Source organism: Apis florea, unplaced genomic scaffold (assembly GCF_048593485.1).
Source record: "Apis florea isolate Af1SG1 unplaced genomic scaffold, ASM4859348v1 contig_2495_pilon, whole genome shotgun sequence".
NCBI lineage: Eukaryota > Metazoa > Arthropoda > Insecta > Hymenoptera > Apidae > Apis > Apis florea.
Window position 1 is genome coordinate 4,633,861 of NW_028256595.1, and position 20,279 is coordinate 4,654,139.

Genomic DNA, 20,279 nt, shown 5'->3' on the forward strand with positions numbered 1-20,279 from the left:
TTCTTCTACAAATTTGACAAATCTTTTTGTATCAAGTATACGTATACGTATCGACGAATACGATAGGAAGAAAGATCAAGAGTGTTTATAGACTCGTCGCGAGGAGTCGGATCACGATAACGGATCGGTCGTCCATCGAAAGGGAACTTTTGAAAAGTTTCTCGGGAGCAGCTTGCAGACACGTACCTCGCAGCGTAAACCTCGTGGGTTCAGGGTCCCGTCCAGTGCATCAATTTCAACTTTGCTCGCTGTCTCCCTGTTTTTAGAAGACGCATTTTCTTCCACTTAACTTTCCCTGCGATAAGGGCAGCCTCGACGGGGAGGACGTGGCTGCTAAAAGAACGAGACAGAGAGAGAGAGAGAGAGAGGATCCGGTGCAAAGTAAAGTTGTTCTTTAGTTCGTTAGGTCGGATCTACCGACAGCCAGGGGGGGGAGGCCGGTTTTCCGCTTTACTTATGAACCTCGAAGGTGAAAAGATAACCTACCGGCATTATTCACCGACATCGGAGAGGAGAGCCACGGCCGTTACAACCGGGTTCAAGGATCCACCACGACGGCAACCTGCTGACGTAACGCCGTTTGATCGCCCCTTACGTACGATCGTCCCCCTCGCTCGCCACGAGCTCGTCAGAATTTATACACTTTAAGCGTGTATAACACGGAGGATATAAATTTTTTTTCGTCGTGTTCAATGAAAAAAAGGAAAGGGAATAAAAAAAAAAAATGGAAAGGAGCATGCTGTTCGAGAAGAAGAAATGTTCCTTTTCTGCGTACAGTTGGCACCGTCATTATGATCTCGTTAAAGAGAAAGTTTCGCACAGCTCATCACGAGGGTAAAGAAGGATGCCCAGGGGCCAGTCTGTGGATGGGCTTCTCTTCGAGGGTACAGGATGGATTCGAACTCCCAAGGGTGAAATGGCTCATTCCGACGCACTTATCCGGCGCGCGCCGTAGATAACCATAGATTAATGGGGCTTGGAGACTCGAAAGGCGACGGAAGAGAGACAAACGAACGAGAGTGGAAGGACGGGGGAAGGGAACGGCGAAAGAGCAAGGGCCAAAAGCGAGGTAAAGACATGTGTCACGAGAAGAGGAAAGAAGAAATCCGATCTATAAGAGAGGGCGTTATACCTTACTCGGCGTCCTAGCTGATTTATCGTTTATTGAGAAATATGGCCGTTGCTTTCGCTCCTAAGAATTAACTCCTCCTCCTCCTCTCTCCTTTCATTTCGAATCGTTCGAGGAACGAGTTTCGCGTATCAAGGAGAAAGAAGCGTGGCCGAAAGTCGACAAAAGCGTCGAGCGTTGTTTTTATCCCCGGCAAATGGAACGAATCGGGCGACGAATCGATATCGAACGCGTCAAACGCGATGAACGCGATTTCGCGAAGTTGGGGGATTAAAGTTTCGCCAATTATTAGATAATACTGTATTAATGCCCGACTATATACAGTCTTCGAAACTCCTCGAGCTTTACCAACCAAGTTGATGGACTTTGCTTAATGCAAAGCCGACCCACAGAAAGGATTAGGCTAGTTAAGCCTGCTACCAGAACTCGGCTCTCTCCGTCGCTCCTTTATTTCCCTCTCGTTCTATCCCATCCCTGTTGGATATTCAGGATATTCAGTTATCAAGAGGTACCGGTCAGAAGGAGGCGCCACGGTTAGAAGTCAAACAAGCTGCCCTAAGCGAGATAAGGCTGTTAGTCGGAGCTGTAAGTTAACGGATAAGAAGCTGATCCCGTGTTTTTCGAAAACGAGCAATCGTATTAAGGGAAATTATCATCTCTCGAAAGACCCCGCTGTTTCTCTCTCTCTCTCTCTCTCCCTCTCTCTCTCTATGATAATAAAGCGCAGGTCTCTAGCGCGCGCGTTAACCGAGGCAAGAAGTTCGCAACCTGCACCCAAACTCAAGGAACAAGATTTGGTAATTAAACCGTGGCCTGTGCAACTTTGAATTATGCGTGTTCACGGTCCTGCGCGAGGCGAGCTCTTAGGGGACCAATTCGTTGATTAAACCTTCGAAGTATCTTACCTTCTAATTCCAAAGAGTCCCGACAGTGCTTCTAACTCCTCCTCCTCCTCCTCTTCCTCCTCCTCTTCCTCGTTCTCCTCCTCCTCTCTGGGATGTATATTTAAAAGTACGCAGGTATCGAGATCAGGGCGAATATCTCGAAGAGTGGAGAAGACGATGGAGAAATCGAGATCGAGAGAATAAACAAGGCGTCTAAATCGTGCAATAAGTTTCATCCGCTTAGGATCGGCTCGATCCATCGGGATCCCTGTTTAATTGTGAGCTTAATTTCAGGGTTTACATTCATAACCCTTGCACGGGAAGAGGGGCGCGCATTATTCTTCCGTGGGGTGCAATTTATTAAATCCGTTCCGTGATACGCTCGATCCGATATAATAGGAGAGGAGATTTGCCGGTCGCGGCCGAGAAGGAGAAGGACAATGAGTCCCCGAAATGGAACGAAATGAAAAACCTAAACGGCACACACGAAACGATCGAATGTTTTTTCAGTGCGACGGCTGGCTTTCATCATCCGCTCCATCACTCCGTTACTACCTCCGCATCGTGCCGTTTTCGAGTAAATGACTCGCGTGGACTGCTTTGAAATTGATTTTAACGACAGAATTAACATCGAAACAATCTACAGTTTCCGGTAGAATTACGTGAACAATTTGGATATTTTCCAGCCAAATTACAGGAACGTCAACACCATCGCTGGTATCCCTGTCATCCACAATGCGCAACTATGCATCGAGGGTAACGCCGCTCTCTTTTCGACTGTAAAATTGAATCAGCGCTTTTTAAACGTCCCGCACGCTTACTTTTACGCGTTTCGTCCCCGTGTTCCGCCATCCGCGTTTCGTGAAAAACGCGGATCGTTCGTTCCACGCACGCACACACACACACACACACACACACGCGCACACACGTTGTTCCATCATACACGCGTGGTGAAATTTTCATTCGACACGTTCGCGTTTATAAATCGTTCGTCGCTCGATTCGTTGAATCGATTTTATCAAGGAAAGAAAGAAGAAATTTGAAGAAGGCATGATATTCCTCGGCTCATCGATAAAGAGCTTCTTGCTCTGGCCGAGACTCGAACCGTTGGTGAAACGACGATGAACGACGAGGAGCCGAAAACAAAATCTGGACGATGCCCCCCGGTTACGGTTAGGGTTAGGGTTACGGGGACGGCAAGGTAATCGATAACTTCGATACTCGATATCGTTACCGAGAGGAAGGTTTCCTTGTTGAAAGATCGAGCTCGTACAACCCGCTACAGGCTACTTCATGGTAGGAAACTTGGAGACGTGAGCCGTGTTTAACCCTTATATACCGGTTAGTACCGACTCGTATTAAACCAAAGTGACTTAACGGATCCCGTTCCTCGTCCACTTCCGGTGGATCTCGAACACCGAGGCCGCCGGCCTCTCTCATTGGCCCGTTCGAATTAGCAGGAGTTTATCCGGAATTACGGAGTACTTCTCGACGATGCTCATCGAGAATGGTACGAGCATCGACGAACGAGTAGCCGATGTTCCAGATCGATCGATCGATCGACCGACCGACCGACCGACCGACTATCGAGGCCGTTTCTGCCATAATTGGCAGAATATACCCTCGTTATATCCACCAATTAAGTTCTCGGCCAGCTCTGCCAAAAACTGTTTTGTCAATTTCCAGCGGGCTGAAGGATCATCGCGTTTCGCGTTCGGGCGGCGTTCGAAAACAAACGAGGAAAAAAAGGAAAAATCGATGGCATCCCGTGTGAGGGAGGAGGGGGAGGGCTTCCCTCCTCCCCCCCCTTCCCCCGATGTCCGCGCGTGAATCGGGCTTACGCGCGCGCGTATTATAGTTGGTTGCCGTTAACTGGCAATTATGCAGAGTGGGAGCTTAGCCTTTCGAAATGGGCATCGATCGTGCGCCGCGACCATCCGCACGGTTATGCCTGCCATATCCACCCAATACGGAGATAATCGCGCGTCGAATCGAGGCCGCGATTCCTCCTCCTTCCTTTCCACCGTTCGTCCCGATCGCTTCGAGCGCTCTGCGTCGCTAAACGACGTCCGACGACCGGTTTTCCTTCCATCCCAACCCACTATCTCCTGTCTATCTCTCGTCGTAATAACGCTTGTGCTCGTGGAGGAAGGCGAGGCACGACGAGACGGATCGACGCGCGTACACGCGCGTGTAACCGCACGGAGATTGACGAGGTTGTTCGCTACCTTCAACCTTCGATTTCCAGAGATGAGGGCCCGCCAGGCTTTTCTCGCAGTCGCCGGTGTCGCGGCTGATCCCGGAGAACTGATAAGTACCTGCTTCGGGCGAACGGTAGATTTATTGCCGAGCTTGTGTCGGTTAACCTCGTCGCTTCCTCCTCCATCCTTCTTATACCGCTTCTATCTTTACCCTCTCTCGTTTTCTCGGCACTGGTTCTTGCCCTCGTCTCGTCCCCGCGACAACCATTCGTACAACCACCCCTTCTTCTTCTTCTTCTTCTTCTTCGCCGCCGCCGCCGCCGCTTCTCCATCGAAACTCGACTTCCGTTTTATTGGCGGAAATAATCTTTGATGTGATTGCGCTTTGCCTTGGAACTTTTCCTCCGACCACGAGGGCGAGGGCAAACCGATCGATCCGCTCCAGTCGATTCGAACAATTTCGACCGACCGACCAATCTTTCTCTCGGCCTACGCATATTTACGATAACATTCCTTTTTTCCCTTCCTTCCTTCCTTCCTTCCTTTCTTCTCTCTCTCTCTCTCTCTCTCGGTCGAACTCGTTACATATTAATACGATTCCCATTAGCATAACACCGAACGATATCGGCGAAGGAACGAACGATGAAGACCGATACGTATTGTAATGTAACAAGTTGGAAGAGGGGATGAAACCCGGAGGGGTAGAAGGAAGGTTATTTTTCCCCGTTGGATACGTTGCAATTGTTCGATAAGACGCGGGTTATTACGGGGGTAGGTCGGAAGATGAGGGAGGGGTATGGAAATATCGCAGTTTCATCCGACCGAGTCCAACCCTTTCGGCCGAAACAACAAAGCCGCGTTCCTAAAGGTATCAACGGCCCATCGTTGTCTTAATTTCCTTCGTAATCTGGGTTATTAATATAGCTTAGGGTCGGTGGAGCCGCGTAATTTCACGCCGCGTAGAAATTAATAGAAAGACGAATGCTCCCTTCACGGTCCAACGCCCGTGTGGAATGGCAAATGAACTCTCCCCGCACTCCCGCCAATTTTCGAAGTTCGCTCCTCGCGCTTTCCAACCCTTTTTCTCCTCCTCGCGGACCAACGCGCGTCACGACCGATCGTTAGTAACGAAAAAAAAAAAAAAAAAAAAGAAAAAAGAAGAGAGAAAAAAGGGAAAAATACGTCCACTCCACGCTTCTTGGAATCTTGGAGCCGAACGGTTCGACGTGGATGGGACGCGTGACATGACGTAGAGCCCGTGAACATTTCCATGTCAGCGTGCACGCTACGGTCGGACAATGAGTCGCGGATTCGAGACGACGTCGCGTTGTGTATTATCGAGTGGCATTCCGACGCGCCCCGCCACCGACATTTAGATAGCGACGTCAACTGTCTACTGGGGTAAATCTGTCTTGGAAGCAAAGGCAGCGCACTTCCCCCCCAAGCGGCACACCGACCAACCCCTAGCTACCAAACCGAGCGAATTCACTTCTGATCGAATTAGCGCGTCACAGTTCCCTGATACCCCCGACAGTCTGAATTAATTAACAGGAGAACGCACTAGGTAAGCAGCCATTATCGAAATAAAGCCGGCTGGCACGGCAAAGGCGAGAGATAGGCTGAAATATCGGACGAAAATTATCGATATTCGGGGAGTCAAGATAAGCTTCTGTCAGCTCCCGTTCCCGGAAGCTTCCGCGTCGTCCTCTCGTATCGTTTCGAGGCGAGGCATCCGATAACGAACGATGGCTCAACGATGGTTTGCACGTTTTATTTACGAAGCGAACGTTCTTCTCTCAAACAGACGAGACGTGGCGAACGCCTCGAAGGAGCAGCGTCTTGACTCCATTAACTTCACACTTAGCGCCACCTTAGAAACCCTCCCGTGTCGGCGGAAGATCTGATTAGGGGTTCGAGTCTCTGCTAAACGCGTTAGTCTCGACTGTAGAAGGGAAGGGGAGGTGGAGGTTGTACAGCTCCATCAGGTGCTAGAACGGTGGCTCTGCGAAAAGCCGGAGGGATGGTGGATGGGGCCGGTTTGTCTCTCCATAGTTTGATGCAAATTGAGTAGGAGCACCGACAACTACCAAGAATATAAGCGCTTTCTCTACCCCCGTAGGTAGGGATTCCGCGATCGAGCACAAAATTTATTCCTTGCGACCACCATCACCACCACCATTGCCAACCACCCGCGTCTCTTCCATGGCGAAGTGTTGCCGTTTGGGGTTTCTCACCCTCCTCCAGCTTCGACAACTCGTTCTGTTTGCCGACGAATCTCGGAGGCTTCCTCTCGACTTAGCAACGTTCAAAGTCACGAACCGGCGGTTTACCGGTAGACAACCTTCTATCGTCGCTCCACCCGATTACCCTATCCGTGAACGATCATGCGTAGGAAAAAATCCTCGTCTAAACATTGGATACGGGAAAAATTTCATTCAAAGGCGAGCGATTTTTTTCCAAACTAGCGAAACCATATCTCCATCAAAATCGTTTCGAAATTGTAAAAAATATATAATATAACTTCTGTTTCGAGTACAGTACAGGAATTCCAGAGAACCGTGCCGTGACAATCTATCAAAACTTTTTTTCTAAAATGAATGAAAATTGCAAAGAAGATAAAAATTCGATCAAACTCGACGCGATACGAATTTTTCGGGATGGGAAAAATCTTACTAATCTGTCCTACTACTCTGGAGTGGGATGACGGAAAGGGATATGCCAAAGGATAAGAACGAAAGCGAACTTTCTTTGTAAATTGTATCGCGAAAAGGATATCGCCGCGAACGTTTCGACGCCATTTAACGCCGCTAATGCCCGAAGCGTTTAACGTTGCACCGAGGCGATATATCTATACCCGACGTATCTAGCCAGAAAATCACAACACCATTATGCCACCATCTCGTTCCTTTCATCCCTCTTTCTCTTTGTCGCGTTTAGAGCGCATCCTCCTCTCGCTCTAATGTCCCCTTTTTATGGCGCACGATTCGAGCCTGCCCCCGGGATCGATTTTACTTCGCACCATGCCACTTATCGTACCCCGTTACGGTGGAGCATTGCTTTTTATGGCGGTCCATGCTAGATGTTCCGATCGCTCTTCGGTTCTCCCGCTATTTTCTCCCCCTCCCCTCCCTCTCCACCTGCACATTCGAAATCGTGGAATTAAGATGAAGAAGAAAAAAAAAAATGGAAAAATCGAAATGGGTTTCGATCATCGTTCGCGACGGTTACTCGAACAAATGTTATCTCAATTCATTTTTGATGACGCTAAATCATCCCCTCTCCCTCCCCCATCGATCTCGTTCACGTATCGGAAATCGCTCTACCTTTCTTCTGATTGTACGAAGATCGTTGCCGACTGTCGCCCCATTTCCATTGGAATTCGGGAAAAGAAGGAAAAAAGGAAAAGAGAAGTCTCGAGACGAGAAAAATTGGAATAGACACCACCATCACCATCGAAAGTCATCGAGGACGATTTAAAGCCTCGAGGTACGCGTAAAAAAATAAACGGATAAATTTTATTCGTTGGATGCCTGTTCGCATCGCGATCTCGCTGGAACTCGTTTCGAATGCTGCAAATGCTCTGCATACTCCCGTGCAGAAAGAGGTGGTGAAAAAAATCACGTCTGCATTTACATAAGCGGCGGTATAAACCACTCGACAGAAATCCCGACATAAAACTCAAACAGGATCCGAGCACGGGACACCACGTCATCCGTTGAATACGCAATGTTCGTGTGTACTGTCCCTTCTCCAAAAAAGAAGAAAAAAAAAAAAAAAAAAAAAAGAAATGCTTTTTTTATTCAACACCGAGTTACGGTGGTATCAAGACACACCCCCTTAAGTTTACACGCGTTGCGCGCGTCTTTTTCATCGCCGCCTCGACCGATGGGTGTGTAGAGATCGCGTAGAAATTTTAAGCTTTGAAATATGAAAAAAAAGAAAAATTCGAAACGAATAATAAAAGGAATTCGTAAACGTGGTGGACGACCACGAGATTTTCTCGACGCGATCCACGTTGCGCGGCAGGATTATATTAATAAGGGTGATGTCGTTTTATTTTTCGAGAAGACAAATCCCTGGAACTGGCTCTCCTCGTAACGCGGTCGATACGAAGAATATAACACTCCGAGACCGATGTTCACGGCACCTGACAAGAATATCAAGGCGTCGCTGTATCCTGACAAAACGATTTTCGAGTCCCCCGTGGATCCCGCGAGGATCTATTGTGCTCGTTGGAAACCAGCCACCCCTCGTGATCCTCGTTTTCCAAAGGTTCTTTAGCATTTCCGGCGTATCGTCCTTTATGCGGGCATCTACAAGAAAAATCCTTCGCCCGCCCCCTCCTCGCAGCGCGGTTTACAGGAAAAATTGACTTTTAAGCCGGCAATAAAAAAGGAAAAATGCGAAATCTTTGATTTTAGTGGCGCCTCTTGCCCCCCCATAGGCGACAGTTGGTCGATGCGTATAACCCTCGCGGCAACCTTATTCCTCTTATATCGCAAGCGAAGCACGTTCGTACTTCGCCACCATTTCGAAATCTGCCTTTCTCTTGTATATGCTCGCCACCGCGGAGAGGAGATCACCGCCAAATACCCGTGGATCCCGTTCGTTGAATTTTAAAACGCGATTTCCATCGCGATATCGCCCAGCGAGGAACTCCAATTAGGGTGGTCGTTCGATGGTCGGACGTAGCGTTCCTCGAAAGTAAAAAAGAAAAAGAGAAAGAAAGAAAAAAGAAAAGAAAAGAAAAAGGAAACGAAAAAAGAAAAGGCGGCAATACCGTCGAGAATGGATCGTTAGAAAAGATTTCGATTTCGATATTCGACGTGTGGAGGGGGAGGGGAAGGAAGAAGGAGTTAGAGAAGGAGGCGGTAATCCAGGTACGACGTAGCGTCTGCGAATCGAGTGGAAATTTACATTTAAAGGAGCTCGAAGACACTCTCGGAAGGTACGGTGTGCCCGGTGTGCCGTTTCGCCGCTTGTTTTTATTTTCTCGCAATTTCCTCGGAACGGAAAACGGTCTTAAAAGGAATTAGCACGCTTTACTACCCCGCCTATCTCCCGACTTCAACTCTTCAAAACCTTCTTCGGAATTTCTTCCGAACCTCCTCCTCCTCCTCCTCCTCCTCCTCGTTTCCCCTACGCTTCTTCGTTATCCCGAGCGATCGCGCCGAAAAGCGAGAAAAAATTCAAACATTAATTTCTCCCTCGTTCGATTCCAGGTTCTGCGTGGGGGACAAATTTTTCTTGTGCGAGAACAAAATCCTGTGCGAGAGCGACTACGAGGAGAGACTGGTTTTCGCCAACATGGCGGTCCATCCACCATCGACCGCGACATTGGCGCAGATCAAGAGACAAGTGTTCCATCTTCAACCACAGGTTAATAATTAATAATTGAACCCTCCCTCTCACCCACGCTTTCTTCCAGAAATTATCCCATCCCGCGCATCGATTATCACGCCAAGCCTTGGGGGGAGGGGAGGGTATCCGTATAATCCCGATGACGCGCTTTGACAGCGATACCGCTATAAACGATGGCCGATATCACCACTCCCCTTCTCCCAATGGTTCCGCCGCAAATATGTACGCTGACCATGCAACCGTATCACTTTCATTTCGCGCGTTTCACCCACCTGGGATGGGTTTTGAATCACGGTGAGGATCACGATCGTTGCGGATGTTCCAGCTTCAAGACTCGAAAACTCCTTAAGACGTAACCCCTTAAGATGGGTTAAAGTGGCAGGTCGCTCATCCTGACCCTCCCCGACAACAAAGGACTCCCTCGAGGCTTCAGCTATGCTTTACAGCCATTCTCCCCCCAGCCATCGTCTTACGGGATATCGCGTGTCCTTATTAATTAAGCTCGTCCGTTAAGCAAGCCTCGTCGCATAGCATACCGTAACGATCCGTCCTCTTCAGCAACGGAACGTGCGAAAGAATTCACTCTCTGGATGAGGGATTAGATGCCGGCGTCTTAAGCGGAATCGCATGGTTGAAATTTGCGAATCTCGTCCTCGCCGTTTCGCAAAAATTGCAGGGAAACGAGAGAGAAAATATTTGAAGCACGTGGATGATACGATGAATAAATAAGGATATATACACACACACACACACACACACACACACACACACACACACACACATATATATATACATATCTCCTGTTCTCCATTGATATTGAAAAATATCGTAGAAACGTATGTTATATATGTATCGTTCGTTGGACGAAAAGTTACGCGCCTCGTTACGCAAAACAACAAGTTGAAATTATAAACTCGTCTTCGGTGTTAAGCCGTCCGAGTTTCTTGATTATCTTGAGACAACAGCCGTGCTCCGGAAACAATATCTTAAGCCCTTACCGTCTGACCCGACCAGGATCCGATCTACTTAATCCGGCCTCCGTCTTGCAACGATGTTTACGTCCCTTTGCACGCTTGCGTCACGTACCGTAATTTACCAAGCGCAATATTTACCGATTGACTACCGATCCAAGCGATCCTCGAGATTCGAGATCGACGTTTCGCGAAGTTGAAATACTTTGCCTTGTGCCTCTCGTTTCGCTTCGATTGCTTCGTTTTTCGGTAAGCCTTCGGGAAAGAGGAGACGATTCTTTTCGCATAATTGGTGAAAAAGTATGGTTAAGTCGAGAAGTTTCGAGACAAAGTTTTTAAGAGCGGGTTCGAAGAGTAGCCGGATTGCCGGTGCACACGCTCGAATTGTACGCATGCACGGAATAACGAGGTCCCCCCCTCCCCACCCCGATCATATCAGCCTCGCCACCGTGTACTACTTATAATATGCAAATTTTCTCCCCTTTAACCAGTCCCGCCCGAGAGCTGCGTGTAATTCAGGGGTTGCTAACCCTTGCGACTCTATTTCTACACCACGTGAGTGTTCATGTTCCCGGGCGGAAGCCTTCTGCGTGCGTCCTCGCTTCCGTATGCGTGCCTCGATCGTGACGCGTGCGTGTGCGTTGTTTCGTTCAATTAATATCGGTTTCGCTGTGTATACACGCGTGAGAGAGCCAAGCGTCGGCGAGCCGCGAGATCCGCGTGTCGTGAAAAAAAAAAGGGGGCGGGGGAAAAAAAAAAGAGGAGGGAAAAAAATCCGCGACGGTAACGCGACACCACCAAGGGTGAGAGGAATCACGCGGCAAAGCACCAGTGAACCGGTCAACCGGATTTGTTTCTCGCGTCAAAAAAGGAAAGAAAAATGTGGAGCGGCGCAAGAAATGTTCAAGCGGCGCATAAATCGTGTCGCCACCGCGATCGTGTCGCCGCGATTTCCTTTTCCCCTTTCGGGCACGCAACGACTTTTGGAACGATTTGGAGATCGTCGAACACGAAACGTTGGCGCGTTGGAAAAGAACGGCGCTGCGATGGAGAAATCGTCGTTTCGTAGGCACGACGAAGGATCGACGACGGTATATTTCGTCGAGCTGTTATAAATTATCGATCTGGGTGGATGGGTGGTTGCTCGACACGAGGGTTATAAATGACCGATGCCGTGAAATAACGGGATGGCGGACTAATGCCAATAATCGACGCGGCATGCTAATGTAGTTGGGGCATCTATTACGTTAAGCCTGATGGATCCCTCTTGACGTGTCGTTCCCGAACCGTGAATACCTTCGATCGCGGAGCTACATCCCCGAAGGTGTCCGCCCAGGCGACATCGAGGGCCGTTCCATTTCCTCGAAATGGTGAATGTCATTTTGACATTTAGCATCTGAATGGAAAAGACAATCGACCGAGGCAGCTGCCTCCCCCCCGTCCCCGCCGGCGTGAGTTTGACGCGATAGATAATGTCGGGTCGCGCGCGTTGGATCGTTTCTCCACGCGCGTATTCCTCGTTAATTGTCACACGAGTCGAGTCGAGCTCGTGGTAGGCCACGTTTCGAGATTGGAAACGCTACACCGACGCGATTCTGATCTCGTTTCGATGCATCTGTAACATCTTGTTTCATCGTCGTGACGAATCGTCCATTGTTCCTCGGATGTTCCTCTTTCGAAGGAAGAATTCGTTTTCGTTGCGAAGATCGAGGAACGAACGGATCAGGGAAAGGAGAAAGGGGATGGCGATCGACAGGAGTTAGGAAGGAAAGGATATAATTCGACCCTTGGAACGAGCCGGCTCGTTGGTGGAATTAAACGTCGCCGCGACGGAATGCAAAGTGGTGGCGCTATCTCGACTTGACGAAATCAAGAGTGAAAGAGGGACGGAGAGGGAGGAGGAGGCGTTAAGATTCTTAAAAACCGCGAAGTGGGGTGAGCGCCGTGGCAGCTGCCACCCTAACGCTCCGCTTAAGCCACGGCTATGGGAATGGCGAAGTTGGCCCGGCCAAGAGGGAGGAGGTGGAAGGTAGTTTTTCTGATTGCCTGGGAACAGACAGCTGTCCCAATCTTTCTCACCACCCTGGAGATCCTCCGGACGGAGGATCTCTCGTCGGCTCTTGTAAATAATGCCTGGCCGTGAGGCGTTTACGAATAACTCGAGCGTGGCGAGTGATCCTAGGTAAACCGGTAATGGGGGGTGAAAAAAGAGGGAATGGAAAAAAATAGGACGGTCATCACCCTCGATAAATTCAATTACCATCCTCTTCTGCACCACGATCCAACCTTTCCTCTTATTTCGTCGTCTCTTCTTACGTCGTCTATTTTCTTTCCTTAAAAAAAAAAAAAAGAAAAAAAAAGTTACGCCTCGTTGAAAACGGATTACCTTATCCATTCGACCGAACGTCGAAACCGTGGATTCTTTTAAACGCGTTTAAAGACGAATTTCTCGATCGATTCTCGCGCCTTTTTATCATATCGCGGTGAACGACTCGAAACGACGTGATCTCTCCCTCTCTCCCACGAGAGACAACTGTAACGCGTTTAAAAATTGGCGAGAAGTCTTATTTTCGTCTAATTTTCCCCTTGAGACCGGGCGGCGAACCGAGCGCGGCGCGAGAAAGGGATAGGGAAAGAGAAGGCGCAGGGAGAGAGGGAGATAGGGAGAGAGGGAGGGAGTTCGAAACGATTATCTGAGTTTTAAAACAAACTCTCAAGTGTCTGCAAAGTCCTCTGCGAATCAGAGGGTTGAAGGGGGTGGAACAAGGGGTGGAGAAGGGGAGGAACGGGGAGGTTGCGGAAGATAATATGCTAATGCCAAGACGGAGACTACATGGGAATTTAAGAGGATCAATGTGCAGTACGAGATTCGTACGGCGAATAAGGTATTACAACGTCTTCTATACTTCTTCCAGACGATTAGACCCTCGAACAAAGTTCGTGGGGATGTGCGCGGAGAGGCTGAATTAAATTAAACTTTCGAATATAACGTCATTCTTCTTATCGAACGCGGCTTATTCGTATCGAACCGTGATTCGCAACTCGCTTCTAACCTATGTGATAAACCTCACTTCTCTTCTAAGGAGGAGAAAAAAAGAAAGTAGAAAATAAAAATTTAGATGGAGAAATGGAGGATAAGGGAATTTTACAAACGACCCCTCCTCCTAGAAATATCGAATCACGCGCATCGTTTTCGTTAACGAACGCGTTATTAGATACTTGACTACGTTTCGCATGAAGTCCCTTCTCATAATACGCGAGGAGAAAGCTCGCATGGGAAAGCCCAGCTTGCGAGCTTATGCGAGATTATGAGTTTAGTTACGAAACAACGGAAACGCTACTCTGTTGTGGCCTCTACTCTCTTTTGTAACGATTATTACACGCGTAGCGCGTGGACTTAGTTCCACGTCCACTTATTATACGCGAGAAATTCCTTCTCCTCCCCTCCCCCGCACTTGGTTTAATCGACTGACAAAATTGCGACGATCCACCCACCACTTTTCCAGAAACAAGTTTTAAAAAAAATCGGTCGAAAAACTTTTCCAAATACGTTTCCCCTTTTTCGTTCAACTTTCGAATAATAATAATAATAATAATAATAATAATAATAATAACGCGAGACAACGCGTTAATTGAGAATCGTTTCGCGAGTAACTCCAAAAAAAAAAAAAAAAAAAAAGAAAAGGAAAGAAAATAACCACCGGCTGGAAATTCCTTCGAATGATGGAGCGCATTAAGGGAATCCAACGCGATGTAATAATCCCTGGTAAAATAGCGAGGTCTCACGGCACGATGTGTTCCGTTCTAAATGATCCTCCTTCGATAAACGACGTGGCTAATTCTCATCTCGTGCCTCGAGCGGGGATGGATCGAGCAAGACGGGGCAGAGAATCGAGGCGCGGAGGGTGGCGCTAATTTTTGCGCTTAAGAAAAGCAGCGCGAGTGGAGGAGGAAGCGGCTAGCACCTGGCTGGTTCCCAACCGCGGGAGATCAACGGACAAATGACACGCGATTCTCGTAGCTCCTGGTAACCACCGACAACCCTCCCTCCTCCCCTCGCCGATTCTCCGCATTTACCGTCAGTTACAAACTGCCTTCACCTTTCTCGTCGAGTCGCGATTAATGTCTTATTCGTGGCCGAGGCGCAAACATCCCTCCGTTCACTCCATGCTCGGTAAATCGCACGATGGAGTTAACCAAAGAACCAAAGTGTGTGTGTGTGTGTGTGTGTGTGTGTGTGTGTGTGTCAGTCTGGTGCGATAATTAGGAGGGAAAAATATGGGAAGGATTCGAAGTGATGAACGCGTGGAATATGCATTAGATTACGGAATAATAAGAGGTTGAGGGGCGGTGTTAAGCTTGAAGAATGGAATTCGCCCGAAGAAACGAGGAGGTCGAGGAAACAATGGAATTCGCTTCGTCTCGTTCGAGTTCGAGAAACGATTCCAAGAATTTTTTCCAAGAAGAGTTCGTTCGAATTTCGAAAAGAGAGAGAGAGAGACTCGGCGCAATTAACATATCGTTACATTTCGAACGTGATTCGGTACGTGATTTTATCTCGCGTAATACCGTGTAACCGGTAATCCGTATCCGTGCAAACGATTTGCAGAGCGGGTGCCGTTTGATTACAAAAGAGTAAGCGGCAGTAAATCCATGGGACGGTAATTCCATCTCTGGCAATTGTAGATAAAACTTGAATAAGTCATAGACTTAATTTAACCGGCGGTACCGACCAACAGCGGCCCGCAGCCTTCCATGGAGATTTCTTAATTACGTGTGGGGTATTCTCTGTGGGCGGGGGTGAAAAAGAAACAAGAGAGAGAAAAGCGGGGGAGGAAAAGAGATAAAGTGGAAGGGCGTTTGTATCGAGGAAGGAGGGAGGAAAGGAAGGAAGGAAGGAAGGAAGGAAGGTGGTGGTGGTGGTGGTGGCTCTGGTCGGCTCGCGGGAAAGCTGAAAAGGGTTCTCGTTGCGGCAAGAAGATTTAGAAATTCTTGCCGGGGAGAAAAGTCTCCCTTGCAACGGTGATAAAGCGTTTCTTCGGCGGTGCTTTGTCATTTTTATCATAATTATTTACGGGTTAATTACTGGGCCCTCGCCATTCGCTCTCGAATTTTTCTCTGCCACTCGCACCTTGGACTTTCCAATTAAAAAAAAAAAAAAAAAAAAAAAGAAGAAAAAAGGAAGGAAGAAAGAAAGAAAGAGGGTATTTCATATTTCAAGCCTCTCTTCAACCGTATCATATTCGAGAGAATTATTAAAGCGACCTTCTTGTCTTTCCTTCCCTTGGACTCCCTAAACCGTTCGAACCACTTTGCGGACAAGTTCACCACACGCATGAGGGAAATCATGAGAATGCCAGGCTCGTTCATCGTTGGCGAAAGTTGGCACGATCAACTCCACCGAACTAAAATCATGGTAAGGGAGGGATCTCGTCAGTTAGGAGGGGGGGGCACGGTCTGCCGAATTTTAAGCCTGTATAATTTAACACCTTTGCCGGCGAAACTAAGAGAAACTGATGGTGAAGGGAACAACGGAGCTAGAGATACCAAGTTTAAAGTTTTCAACGGCACTTATCTATCCTAGCGGCATCTCTCGTTCCCCTCGCTATCCTCCGCTGCTGCTACTTCCACGAGCACTCTTTCTCCCTCTTTTCTCTCTCTCTCTCTCTCTCTCCGTTTCTCTTCCGCTCGTTCCGATGAATATGGCTCCAAGATAGAGACGGTTGAGAGACCAACTGACGGAGAGGAGAGAAAGAACGAAAGAGAGGATAGGAATCGAGAGGGAGAGGAAAGAAGGAGAGGAAACGCCCAAGTTGAGTCGAACGCTCCGCGTCTGAGCCGAGATACAAGTTCGCTCTGTTCTCTCTGGCCTCTTTGTTTTTCGAGTAGAACCGGAGTGGAGAGTAGGTTGTGGCGGAACGAGAACAGGAACTGCCGTGTCTAAAACGAATTCGTTAGTGGCGTCAACCCCTTTCACCGCGCCAATCCGAACCCTCCTCCCGAGTTTTAAGTCTCTGTCGTGAATAATTGTTCGAATCAGATTAAGGCGTTGCCCGCTCGATTGATTGCGAATGTAATCAGGAGACCGGGAGGAGATTGTCCATTTTTCTTCGCTTTCTACTTTCAGATTCGCCAACTTTAGATTCGAAACAGAGAGATTCGAAAAAGGCGAAAAACGGACAGATTTATCGGTTCGATTCGTCGTTCGATTCGTGATTAAAATTTATCATTTATTATAATATCGAGCATTTATGTATAATATCGACGAACCGAGTTATTAACTCGACAAATCTTCTCTTTTTTCCAGATCATGTCACCCAATCCGCAGAGGCAAGTGAACGGAGAGACGACCCATAATCACAATGGCTACGCGCCCGCGAGCTCGAGCGCCCATAACATCCTCAACACCATGAATAATTTAAACGGTATCAATGCACAGGCACCTTACGATACCAAATGACAAACGAAGTAAACGTCTGCCATCGATCGTATCACCCAAACGCGTTGCCAAATTCGTTTAACAAAAACACGCACGTCTTCTATCTACGTCGTCGTCCTCGTCGTCGACGTCATCGTCGTCATCGTCATCGTCATCGTCATCGTCATCATCGTTGCAGCTATCGTAGTAACACTCGGGATGTTCGTTCGTTATTGGTTATCCGAAAAGTCTGCCTCCATGCTCGAGATTCGTTCGTCGAGACACGACGATGAGACGAAAATTCGAATACATAATAACGAACGTTCGTTATTGGATCCGTTATTGCGCGTAGACACAGACATTTTCCAATGGCAACTTCTATTCTCTCGAAAATCTAATCTAGGTATAGTAATCTGTTAAATCTGGTAAGCCTATTACGTCATATTATTCCCGAACAAATTATCGTACGTATCTTCGCCATCATATTATTATCATCACAGGGTTGACGTAATAAGGTTACCAAAAATCTCCACGACTGTACGAGTCGACTGTCGCGATGCGCGTGAAACACAGATTGGTGCTGCTGTTTTAGACGAAATCGTTTTTAATAGCGTTCGAAAGTTTTTTTCGCGAGTTAACGTGATAAAGGAAAAATCGAGGTAAAAAAAATTTTGAAAGGGGACTGAAAGTGGGCGGGAAAAGCGAACGAGGAGGGACAGAAAAGGGGATAGTGAAAAACAGAGGAAAGAAAAATAAGAGCGTGGGACGAGGTCGGAACGCGGTAGAGGGTGGAGGAGGAAACAACGCGCGGGGTAAACGGAATGCTCAGGGGTGATCAAAGTTTGCCCGAGGAGTCGACTTGTAGTCGACTTTGCTGTCCGTTGCGGGCCACGCCGGTAAATCTAGGCTTTAGCTCCGGACCACTGGACCAGCGGGGAACCGGACGGAGAAACTCGAGGAACACTTGGAGCGAAATTGGCGAGCGAATCGGCGTGGGTTCCAAAAACCAGCCGACCACCCCTTGGGGCTCATACGTTAGGGCTGACTTAAGCATTGTTTCAAGTTCGAATCTCCCGGTAGAGGGCCAGATTGATGTCACGAACTTTTCCGTTGCCTTATTTGCGAGTCAGATAACGAGGCTGAGTTATGCCGAAACTTCTCTCTTTTCTCTCGGATCGGGCCGAATAAGATGTTTTATTTCCCCCGATTCCAGGCGCGACGCGGCCAAGATTTGTCGGTGGCACGCCTCCGGAAACAGTTTCCGCGATCCCTCCAACGATAATAGGCTTACGCCTGTCGGATACGGATAATTTTCCGAATACTTTTTCCCTAGTTTTTAGATAAATAGATGCGGACGAGATCACGCGGCCCATTATTTTCGACGATTTATATTTCATACGAAAAATCGATCGAAACTTGTTTTCCCGCGTCGACGAGAAATTCCAAGAGACACTTGGTTCGATGCTTTTCTTCGCGTCAATTGAAATCGATAAAAATTTTATCGAAAAAAGGAAGGAAAAATTAAACGTCGCATTGTTCGAAGAAATTTTACACGATCGCGCGTGATCCATTCTCGTCCATCGTCCATCGCGATTTCTCGTAAGTAAGTTCGTAGTCCCTTCTTTCTCCACTTTCCTCGAGTGCCAGGATAAAAATAATCGTTTTTTTTTCTTTCTTTTTTTTTTTCGGCATCATATCGTTTTTATCGAATTTTTACTATTCGAAAAGTTTCGTTCCATGTTTTATAAGCATAACGAATACTTCCACGATTGCGCGCGTAGTTCCTAACGTTTAAGCGTCTCGTGCTCGGGACGAAAATTGAAGAAAAATTAGAATAAAGAAGCGGAGAAGAGACCCGGCGTATTATCGATCGATGGTCCAGCGAGCAAAATAACGCACTCGTAGATTTACGATTAAATAGCCGACTGCGGTAGGCGATCTCTATCGAGTCGCACTATCATCGAGTATCATCTGCTCCGTCGGCGTACGTCGAAATCCAAACTGTTTAACGAACGGAAGAAAGAAGAGGAGTAAAAAAAAAAAAAGAAAAAAACACCTAGTCCATTTCGTCTTAAATTGTACGCTATGTACGATGCATGTAAAATCTTCGAACGAGAATACTACGTAAGGAAGTGTGTACGTTCGCTAGTATAGATATGTTTTGTATCATAGTTCTATCCATAGAAAATATTAATTAAAATAAATAAAATTACTGTTTCGATGTTAATCCGATGGATTCTATCTGTCGTTCTTTCTTCAGCTACCTCTGCTCCGACCCCCAAAGGAAAAGATATTGATTTCTTAGCAAGTTTAAACTCAATATTTCGTAATATCTTCGCATCCTCGCCGTTTTCCTCCAGATTTTCCCCGCGTTCCCCCCTCTCCATCCTCTCGCGCTTCCTCTGAATTATTTAAGACCACTACGTGATTGGCCGACAAATCCGGTATGCCTCAATAATTTACCAATCATACACGGTCCTTTGTGTTTTATACGCCACGTTTCGAATAAATCGCATTGCGTATTCAGGAGAGCGGGATCCAACTCTATCCACCGTGGTGAACGCGAACCCTCCTCTCGCCGTATCTAGAAGAAAAAAAGAGAAGAAGAGAGAAACGGAAAAAATCGGACGGTCCGTCTGGATGAGAGAAATCGAGAGGGCAGAGGCGGCGATCGCCGAAAAAAAGGTTTCGATTTCGCGAATGTATCGAAATTCTAATTTAAATTTATGGGGTGGGGGAATCGCGTGCAGCGATGGATTCGACGGAGGAGGGAAAAGAAAGGATCGCGGCATAATAAAACACGGGCTGATTTCGGTAGGAGGAACCTCTTATCTGGAATCGAACGTCTGGGGCAAGTAAACTAAGCGGAAAAAGGGTGGTGGAAAGAGCGAGCATTCGATGTAAATTGGCAATTTTTCTCGTGCGGCGTACGGTAATCATTGGCAATTAGACCACCAGCTACCGATAAATGTTATTTATGGCCACGATTATCCGTGGCGCACCTAGCTGCTCGAAAGGTTTGCCCAACTATAAAACCTTCCCCTTCTACCGTCCACCGGTCTAATTGGTCGACGATTATTCCTGTTTGTACAAAATGTCGGTACAAGCGCCGGTTTACATGGTCGCAAATACAGGCGGAACTTTTCGCTGAATCGCGTGGACCGGCTTAATGCGCGTGGATCACGGATACCCGTGAACGACTTAACCGAGAGAATTAGCGTTTTAATACGCTTCGTTGGTTGGTTGCTTCGAGGTGTCGATCGTTACCTTATTTATACCTAACGCGTTGAAAACTAACGCGTAGCGATGGAATAG

The 20,279-nt window shown here is 47.7% G+C and overlaps 1 protein-coding gene across 3 annotated transcripts in view; it reads left to right on the forward strand.

Moving 5' to 3' along the window:
- Positions 1–19,196, forward strand: part of LOC105735085 (LIM domain only protein 3) — a 65,579-nt gene extending 46,383 nt beyond the window's left edge. For 2 of the 3 annotated variants that reach the window (XM_086906993.1, XM_086906994.1), the window contains 2 exons: positions 9,437–9,593; positions 16,854–19,196. In XM_086906993.1, the coding sequence (XP_086763119.1) occupies positions 9,437–9,593; positions 16,854–17,006 (310 nt within the window). In that variant the 3' untranslated portion in view covers positions 17,007–19,196. Of the gene's footprint in view, positions 1–9,436; positions 9,594–9,900; positions 10,180–16,853 lie in introns of those variants that run through there. The other variant, XM_086906995.1, reaches the window with a different exon arrangement.
- Positions 19,197–20,279: the final 1,083 nt, after the last annotated feature.